Source organism: Amblyomma mixtum, chromosome 4, assembly GCF_055824585.1.
Source record: "Amblyomma mixtum isolate Tamu chromosome 4, ASM5582458v1, whole genome shotgun sequence".
Classification (NCBI taxonomy): Eukaryota; Metazoa; Arthropoda; class Arachnida; order Ixodida; family Ixodidae; genus Amblyomma; species Amblyomma mixtum.
In genome coordinates this window covers 81,651,852-81,661,837 of record NC_143015.1, presented here as the reverse complement: position 1 = coordinate 81,661,837, position 9,986 = coordinate 81,651,852, and the positions used below count along the sequence as shown (strand labels likewise).

The 9,986-nt window shown below is 45.0% G+C and overlaps 1 protein-coding gene across 1 annotated transcript; it reads right to left on the bottom strand.

Moving 5' to 3' along the window:
* Positions 1–1,732: 1,732 nt before the first annotated feature.
* LOC149347189 (uncharacterized) lies at positions 1,733–3,367 on the bottom strand. The gene is made up of 3 exons (XM_089541519.1): positions 2,778–3,367; positions 2,073–2,131; positions 1,733–1,993 (listed from the first exon to the last, which is right to left on the bottom strand). Exons 1-3 carry the CDS (start codon positions 2,893–2,895, stop codon positions 1,733–1,735), a joined length of 438 nt encoding a protein of 145 aa, XP_089397645.1. The 5' UTR covers positions 2,896–3,367.
* Between the last annotated feature and the right edge of the window lie 6,619 nt (positions 3,368–9,986).

The following is a 9,986-nucleotide window of genomic DNA, read 5'->3' as shown; positions in this document are numbered from 1 at the left end:
TGGCGACTATGACAATATCAGCGAACATTCATGAAGACGGCTTCGCAAAGCTACACATTGCGCTTACAAAGAAAAGTAGGAAAATCTTCAAGCAGCTGGCGGGAATTCCTGGCAGCTTTTTCATTTTTTTTTTTGCATAACACAACCAGAGTATGCCATGATCTTGCGACATAGACGAATGTCGAGTTTTTCCTGATCGAATATTTCCACCAAAATATGCATATTGCCTGGGGCACTATCATTTCATAAATGTAAAATGCCGAGCGAAAGCAATACAGGTAAAAAGGCTGGGATGCCAGAGTGTAATTCGTTAATCCGTATATGAGCAGAGGGTCATTGTCTTCTTTACATTCATAGTTCCCTGGGTGTCCTCATACCCCTCCTAGTGAAGTGGTGCAGAGTTTAATCGATGCACACTGCCCTGCCATGGCAGGTCCTCGCATCTGTGGTCTTCTTGCAATCCAGGTTGCGCTTCCCGAACGAACAATCAATAATATAACTGCCCCCTGCTAGGGAGGGCAGGTTGTGATGGCGCCGTAAGGTCACGGGACCTAGGTGGCCCCCTCCTAGGTTACCTACTTACCTACTTAGGGGGTAACCTACTCCTAGGTTACCCCCTTGGGACTACCTGAAAAAGCCAAGCCCGCGTTTTTTTTTCTTGCCCACAACGCTGACGCCGATGCGGGATTGTCTAGAGAACTTTAAGAGCCTTGAAGTCTGTCGAGGTAACATACTTTACAAGAGTTCATGCCGAACGATTTCATTAGTAACAATAAATGCTTGGTGGGTTACTTACATTGTCAGCCGTGCACAAATCGAGCCTGTTCTGAAGGCACTGTAAGAAGATAAGAGTTTTGAAATAATAAATACACTGAAGCGGTGATTATGCGTTTATTCTCAACCAGTATTTTCTAAATATTTGCTAAACTGCACGGAAAGCGCCTTGTATGCCATATGGGACATACTTCAAATGATAATTATTTGAAGGTAGTTCTTCGGCTCTATGAAGCGACGTATATGATGTTCAAAAGTCAGGCAAAGGCATGCTAAACAAGGACGCAGCGATGCTTCGAAACGAGAACCTTTCGAGCAAAAGAAGTATAGCGATATCAAATTTTTGTTTCGCAGGCAGTTGCTGACGAAAGGAACAAAGCTTTTGTATATTATTACAAAACTAGACTGGGATAGCGGTACTCTTAGCCTGTCGCTCGCATGATATTTCACCATTCTGGCCTAAAAATTCAGTCAAACACTTCCTAATTGAAATTTAAAGACTTACTGCACTGCCTGATTTAACGAGGTTGGCTTTATATAAACCTGTAATACATGCGGGAGAACACCACCTTATAGTGCCTAACGTAGCCCACATCCCTCCATTTTTCTAAATTATGAATTCCACAGAAGTTTAAGAATAATAGCTTAGAGATCTATGATAGGTAGTAAAAATACAGTTGTCAGATGTTTTAGAGCAAAGCCCTCAGGCTCCTGTTCCCGCATTCCGCGTCGTAGTCGTCATTGTCGGCGTAACCGGTTGTACAATTAGCAGAGGAAAACGCCACCTGGAAGATGGCTGCCATGAGAATATCCCGCTGGGTAGTTAACAGCGTAACACGCTACCTGCCAACGGAGACAGGTGGCGGTGAAGAGCTTCGTTCATATCTAACATTAGCAACTATCGTATTCGTCTGTCAATTCTTATTCTTAAACGTTATGTATTAGGACAACTAATGATCTATATCCGTACCGCTCTTAGGCCCAAAACATCAGGCACCGACGCTTGGATGCAGGAACCTTGTGAAGTTGATGTCGTTGCCTGCGCAGGTGTAGTAGTTGCCTCAGGAGCCATAGTGGTCAAGTCCGAAGACATCGTTGTTGCCTCGGACGTCGTCATCTCCGCAGCCGGAGTGGCGGTCGTGACTCCATCTGTAGTTGTCCATGCCGAGGTCGTCCCGGCTTCAGTCGAACTCGTGGTCACACCAGAAGACGCGGATACCTGAAGCGAGGCGGTGGTTGCAACAGCCAGCATAGATATCGTGCCTAGCAGTGTAACCTACGTTGGAACAAGTACTTACTACGACCTCAGTAGTCATTGCAGGAGCGGTCGTCGTGGGAGGAACAGGAGTGGGCACGGCTGAAAAGTGAAGCACGTACTAGCTATGTCACTTTGGCGCGAAAGACAAAGCGGTGGCACTTATCAAGTTATCTTAATTGTTTTTCACGAACCTCACCTTCACAGTGAGAAATATGTTTTACTCCTTCATATGAGCTTATACTCACTAAGAGCGAGAGCAAACCTAACACAAGTCATTCTAAAAATAGAGCCTGACGAGCAGGAAGTTAAGTGTCTCAGCAGCTCCAAATGTGGAAATCTCTATGAAGGGTTTACGTTTCTATCTAGGATTGCACTGTAACTGTGGACGCTATAGTTACCCAAACAAAAGTATCAGCTGAAATGAGAGATGAATTTGCATGAAGCTGGTTCTCAATTGTGTTCAGAAAAGAAAAAACAGCGCTAAATTCTACATAGACCTGTCCGTCTTTCTTTGTGGTCTATGTAGAATTTAGCGCTGTTTTTTCTTTTCTGAACACAATGTCACACCAACTAGCCCAGCAAAAGGTACTGGTTCTCAAATATCTATTTTTTGTCGTGTACTCACATAAGCTCAATACCAAACTCGCATCTCTGTGCTAGCTATTTCGCAAATAGAAATATTGAAATAAAAATGAAAGCTTGCACAAAGCAGGAACCGGTACAGATATTTAACAGAAATTCTTACCTGCGCTCGCTGCAGTACTGCATGACGCCGACAGAAGGGCCAGGGCCAGAATAACCGATGCCACAGCCATGTCTCTACCTAATGCCGCAAAGCGTGCCAGGCCGGTGAGGAAACACATTAGCTATGGTAGTCGCATCGGAACATCTGCCCATTTATACCGATAACAATTGTTGAAAAATATTGCCCACTTCTAAAGTTACCACTTGCAAGTAAGATATGAACCACTGTTGTGAGGTTCTTCTTACACTGAGCAGAAATCCTCCTTTTATTAAATTCTCGTAAGAAAACTATTGCCAAAGTGTTTGCATTGATTCACAGAACAGAGCTTGTGCTCTACATATAAAGTTGACCCTCGCACGGTTCAAAGTTTCGGTAACAAATAAAACGTGCTAGTAAAACCAGCTCTTTGGGGGCCTCCATGTTCAAAAAATTCTTCCTCCCGTCTGTGAAACAGAAAGAAAAGGTTAAATCTACGTGCACAATAGGAGCGAAGGCGTGCTGAACATTTGCAGCTAGATTGTAGTTCTTCTGCAAAACACAGAAAACCCTGTGACAAAAAAAAAAAAAAAACTCAAGAACCCAACCGACTTGCCGCGGTGGCTAAGTGGCTTTTGCTGTGGGTTTTAGATCCCCAGCTCCTTCTAGTCCTCGTTATCATCACCAGCCTAAATAAGGCCATTACAGGATAGAGGATTCCCCCATATCTCTTCGATTACACATGCCCGCTTCCAGCTGTGGTCCTCACACACCCCCCAAGTTCCTAATCTCAATTGCCCTCCTGGCTTTTTTCCGCCCATTGCTACGTTTGCCGTCTTTTAGTATCAGCCTTTTCACGATCTCTTATAGCCCACGTGCGGCTTCATACTGCTAAACGCCACGTCTGATAGCATACGCAGGTTCAGAACTTTGGAAGCGCAGTGCAGGTTACGCTGGGTGCCCCCCTAATGCCCGCAGGAAAAATGTGGAAAAAAGTAATGTCTGTTTGTAGACCTTTCTGAGCCTAGTTTAGAGATGAACAGTGTAGGAACCGCTAACTGGGTGGAAGACTACCATTAATGCTGACACCTCCTTTTTCTCTGCCGTTTTTGGGGATCAATATTTATTTCTGATTAAAAATATAATCAGCTCGCAGAGTGTATTACATCTCATAGCATGCGAACATTTTTAGCAAGACAGTGCTGGCTTAGAACGTACAAAAGATTTCTTGAGCGCCAACAATTAAGAACACTTGTTTTTGACTCTAAAATGCATATTTTGTGTCTCTATATTTCACTGCTTGTAAGCAATGTTTAGCACAAAACAAATAATGGGAAATCATCGCTTTTTATAGTAGAGCTTGTTTTCCTCAGAAAAAGTTCAAATCTTCGCACTAGTTATTACAAATTAATTATAGCGCATGCAAGTAGGGGTGCATGTAGCCTTCCAGATGCATTTGAGATTGCAGCTCGGTTGTATGTAGTCACGTAAAAGCGAAAGAAATTTAATATATCATTAAACCCAACATCTGCATGGTTTCACCTTGCCGCCGCGGTTAATCGCCGCGGTTAACCGGTGGTCCTGATGCGCGGCTGCGTACAAGAAATACGCGGGTTCGATCCTGGTCGCGGCGGTCGAATTTCGATGGAGGCTAAGCGTTAGAGGCCCGTGTATTGTGCCGTGTTAGTGGACGTTAAATACCCTAGGTGGTCGAAATTTCCGGAGTCCTTTAGTACGAAGTCCATCATAGCATAAGTAGCTTTGGAACATTAAACCCTCGAGACCCACTAGTTCTGGCGAGGTTACATTGGTTCCTGCCACAGGCTATTATTTAAGTAATATTTATCGAACAAGAAAGTTCGAAAAATTGTCGGCGGTAGTGGAATTGTCGAATCAATAAATGTTTTTATCATGTCGAAATTAAAATAAAGCTAATTTCGCTTGCACTAATGAGAAGGGCTGTCTTATTAGGGAGGTGAGTTTAAAAAGTAGTTGGAAATGAAATAACATGTCTTACCTCATACTTGGTTGTTTGATGCCGCTGAGGAATCGCTTCTTGAGTTTTGCTCAGCACACTGAAGCTGGTGACTGTAGACGACCTACCGTTCTCCCGTACCAGGTACGGCTCATTTCCCGTAACTTATATAGCACCCGAAGTTCCGACCAACGCACGTGTCAGGAGCTCTCACAGGTCACGGCACCAGCGAAACATTCGCTTGCCACTGCACTATTCACTTACGATCCGTCTTCTACAACATGAATTAGCATAAACTTGTATGGCTAAACTATAATACCCATTGTGCTAGCGTAACGCCGGAAACGACAGGGGTTGGTGCTTGGCGCTAATTAATCATACCCGCCGTAGTCAGTTCTATTGCCTGAGGTAGAATAGCTCCAGCCTTTCGAAATCCTTTGAATGCAGGCAACGAACCGGCACAGGCTAGCTTTACACCCGAATGCGCCAAGTATCCTTGAAAATCCTCGTGGTGCACCCCATACCATTGCTAATAAATACGCGCAACTTTAATGGCCAAACAATAAAGTAAAAAACTACTGCAGGTCAAGATCACCCTTGCGATCATAGAGCGCTAGCTTCCTCCACTGGATATGGTTTTGCAAGGTCACACAGGACTCCATTGTTCAGTAGTGAATGTTATTTTTGAATGAACGCAATTATAAAGCAAGATTGGTGTTCTTCGACTAATTAGTAAAAACATGATATTATTTGAACTACAGTCTTCCTATCTGACATACTGTAGCGTATTGTAAGATATCTGCGCTGTTAAGATGCGGAGTTTTAGTAACAAATCGCTTTACCCCGTCCCCCTGAGGTTGAGCGGTGGTGTCTGTGTGTGTGAAGTCTCTGAGTGGCAAGCATAACTGGCCAACTGCTTCTGTGGGTGGTGGTGAAAACATTTACTAGGAAGGGACAGGAGGTATGCTTGGATCAGCCCGTAAGCGACCGACCCTTACAAGCATAGGTGGAAGTCCCTAGTTTGGGACCCCAGTGGCGGTGGCCGCTGCCCGGACGTGCACGTCCGACTAAGGCTTGTTGGGTCTTTAAGTCGTGGCAGCCGTGCAGGGTCGCCTCCTACTCCTCCCTGGTTGGGTTCAGGATGGGGCCATAGCCGGGTTCGAGGGGCAGGCCCACACCATTGGATAGATGTCAGAAGACAACGCGCTACAGTGCGGGCAGCTGCCGTGAAAGGAGGGGTCAAAGTCTTTTAGTGCTGCCGGGCATAGAAATGCTTCAGTGGACACCTCAATCGCGCTGTGAGCACACGGCAGCGTCCACCTACATGGCAGTTATGCGCTTCTCCGTTTATAAAAATCACTCGAAGGTTTAAATCTTTTTATTTTTAGGAAAGGAAGGGCGCATAACTGGCTACCTGGCTGGCTAGATACCTGCATTGCGCATTGAGGTACGTGGCGTCCACCTAAAAAAAAATCGTCCTTTCCCACGATCCAGTAGCGGTGGCTCAGTGGTCAAAGAGCTGGGCTGCTGAGCCGGAGTTCCCGGGTTCCAACTCGTTCGCGGCGGCCGCATTTCAATGGAGGCTAAACGCGAAGACACCCATGTGCTGTGCGATGTCAGGGGACATTAAAGGTGGTCGAAATTATTCCGGAGCCCTCCACTACAGCACCTCTTTGTTCCTTCCGAAGCAGCACATTTAATCAGCCGAATATTGGCAGTGCACTGGCAATACAGGTCATGCGAAGAACCAGAGTGAAATCATTAATTTCCAACATTGGGACGATTACCTGTGCTGCTGGGGTTCACTCCCACGTTTCTCCCTTCTCTTATGGCGCGGTTCTAGATCCACCGAGATGTGAGACTATTGCAGCGCCATTTCTTTTCCTCAAAAGCCAGTTTTTAGCAAGATATTTTGTGCTTACTAATTCTAAACCGCTCGATATTTTTTAGGCAACCAATCCTATTACTGACGAAATGTTCAGATTGCTAAACAAAGTACCATTCCTTTGAGCTTTATTAGAACTCGGGTACATTAACGCAGGGCTTGCTGGGAATATAAAATTGAAATATACAGGCTGCTATTTCCGCAACTCTATTTTGTCGCGTGACGTCAATGCCGAAAAAATTATGATTGTTTTTTAAGAGGTAATGTAGGTTGAGCCTAGGCTCCAACAAATCACCCCACTTCAGCGTCGTGAAGTTTAAGAAATTCCGTTTAACAACAAGCATTTCTAATACATTTTTCCGTCTGTAGTAGACGACAAACCATCAGTTTCACGTTAAAGCAGGTTCTATAGGTTTAGATCTCCTGTACTATTGCAAAAAACTTCAACTTGTGAACACAGCCCTTTTGGATACTCCTTGGCCATTGTAAGGAATATATCACTTTTATACGCAAGCAGATAGTCTGACGAACCGTAATAACTTTCCTTAATCAGAACAGCATGCAATAAAAGTGCTGGAGGGCGCATTGTCATTAGGGGAAATAAAGAAATGGCGTTAAAGCTTCGATATTTTTTCTTGTTTATCAGTTGTATCATTAACAATCCGAGGAGGCTAAGTAGTTTTGGCGCTGGACTTCTGATTCGAAAGGCATGGGTTCGATCCCGCCCGCGGCGGCCAAATTTTGGTGTAAGCAAAATTCTAGAAGCCCATGTACTGTGCGATGTCAGTGCAGGTTAAAGAACTTCAGGTGGTCAACATTTCTGGAAGCCTTCACTACGGCGTTCCTCAAGGCATGAGTCGCTTTAAGACGTTTTACCCCCTTGAACCATCATCACGGCAAAGGCCTCTCCCATGTCTCCCGAATTCTGTTCTGTGCAAGCTGTAGCCACTATGTCCCCGCCAGCTTCTTAATCTCATCCGTCCACCTAACTATCTGCAACCCCTTGTTACGGTTGCCTCTCTCGGAATCCACTGCATTACCCTTAAGGACCAGCAGTTATCTTGCCTTCGCAATACAGGCCCAGCCCAAGCCCATTTATTCGTCTTGATTTCGACTAGAATGTCATTAAACCGCGTTGGTTCCCTCACCCACTCCACCCGCTTTCGATCTCTTAACGTTACGCATATCATTTTTCCTCCCATAGCTCGCTGCGGGGTCCTTAACTGAAGCTGCACCTTTTTCGTTGGCCTCCACGTTTCTGCCATGCGAGTACCGGTAAGATACAGCGGCTGCACACTTTTTTCTTCAGGGATATTGGTAACCCTAAAACATTTTTATTATTGTATTGGGTCTGAATATCAATTGTATTAAATGTGTATGACGATTCTCGTCTCAAATTTGAGAGTGCTGTGAATCAACGAAAGAAGTTCGTCGAATACAAAATATCAAAGCCTTAATAAAGGACTGAAAGTTAAATACCGTTTCCTCTTCTGAACTGAACATCACCTAGAATAGCCTAGTGGGCTTCTTCAAGAAAGAGCAAGTTCCATTCACGTGCACGTTCTACCTGATACTGTTATAAGCTCCGAAACCTGGTTTAACCTCCGAAGCCACAATTATACCGAATTTTTAGGTGTTCGGCAATCAGTTCCTACCTTCGCCTGGTCGGGAAGCAGGGTTCCATACCTTGCGCCTTGACCTGCTCCACTCACAGTACATTTGGTCCCCTAATATATCTGTAAGGTGCATCGTAGCAGGGACAGCGACACCGTCTCGTAAGGAGCCGCCTCTCTTCTCCTGAAAGCTCTATTGTGTGGGCTGGGATCAGCTATTGCGAGAGACCGCGAGCGGCGGTTAGACATCCGCACCGGCCGTAACAAAGCTAGAAGCATGCTGCATGTGTTCCAGAGGAAACCAGACAGTTATGAGATCCCGATTAAACTTTACCCTTCCTGGGTATTCCACTGAGTTCCCCGTATTTCTCTTCGCTGCCACTGGCGTGGTTGGAGCCAGCGGAGCGCCTTTGTCCTTGACCACCACCGAAGCTTCCCCATGTAAAAGGCCTTTCAGACTTGCGAATTGCACAGGGTGTGGTACCGGCGGTCACTTGCGACAGGAGAGTGGCTCGAATTTAGCGATGTTGATAATAGAGAGGGCCAGGCATGAATCCCGGTTACGAGTTGGTCTCTTTCGGATGGAGAATTCTGAATCTTGGCTGTTACTGGTAACGAGTATACGGATGTGGAACAAGCTTCCTTTCACTACCGCGGCGGCACTGATTGGTTGGCAGTTTGAAACTCATAGTCGCAAAGGAAGGAAATAAGACTGCCGGATTCTGGCCCGCGGATGTAGCTTTCCACCAATGCAAACGATTACGACTCTCGTTTTCTGACCAAAACATTCGAACAACCGCTGCGGCCCCCAAGTGTGAAAAGGCCTTAATATTCGCCTTTCATTAAGATGAATTGGTGGAAACTTGAGAGTGCCGCATTGCCAGAAAGCAAGCCTATTTCTGTCAAAAATTTCAGGGAACACAAAAGTTTTGAGACGTTTTCTAGAGGGTTATTAAGTAATATTTCCCAGACATAACGGTTCTGGATATGCGGGTCGGCATGCAATATACAGGGGTGGCTCTTTTGTTCTCCCATTTCTAAATGCTGAAGTAATTGCTGCTTGGGAGCTTCAGTGTGCTAATTTTATCTGGTCTATAAATCGTAAATTTTAAACTTTAAACGCGCTCAGAAATTTGTTCAAAACAAACGCAACAGATTATGCAACGAAAATAGCCCATTTTAAATCTGTAGGCCTGACAGCCAAAAAGTGAGCACTAATCTCTGTAATATTCAATATTTATCTGTTCAGTCATACCATGACCGGTCTTCTCGTGAGAACTTCCTCTCGTTATTGGGCTAAGGTGAGGTATGTGCAGCAGCAATCGCTTCATTGAAACCATCCGGATAGTGGGATGAACGATCCTTCACTTCGGGTTCTACGCGGGTTTAAACGAAGAGGAATCATTCATACAGAAAGACAAAGAGTTATAGCGTGCCATGTGAATTACCATAAGTTTCCGGTATCCGAAAGCAGGTATTAGCTGTGAATTTTTTTTCCGATGACGGGTTATATGTGGACGCGTCACTGCACCTGAAAACTGCAGCTATCTGCACGTTGGAATGAAAACTCTCCGGCGCTGTTGAGGAATATGGCAATGGCATATGGAATATGGTTTGTGAATATGGCAATAATGGCGCCCGCTATCTCACACAACTAAAATTACCCTTGCTTTGCCTTTTATAGCGGAGTGACGCCATTCGCGTACTGACATTATTTCCGAATTAGACGAATGCGATTTCAAGTATATAACGTAGTTTAG

Excerpts from the sequence above, each read along its gene's own strand:
- LOC149347189 (XM_089541519.1), bottom strand. The coding sequence starts at position 2,895 with ATGTGTTTCCTCACCGGCCTGGCACGCTTTGCGGCATTAGGTAGAGAC. Across the intron at positions 2,132-2,777 it reads CAGTACTGCAGCGAGCGCAG|CCGTGCCCACTCCTGTTCCT; the intron begins GTAAGAATTTCT and ends TTCACTTTTCAG. Across the intron at positions 1,994-2,072 it reads CAATGACTACTGAGGTCGTA|GTATCCGCGTCTTCTGGTGT; the intron begins GTAAGTACTTGT and ends GCCTCGCTTCAG.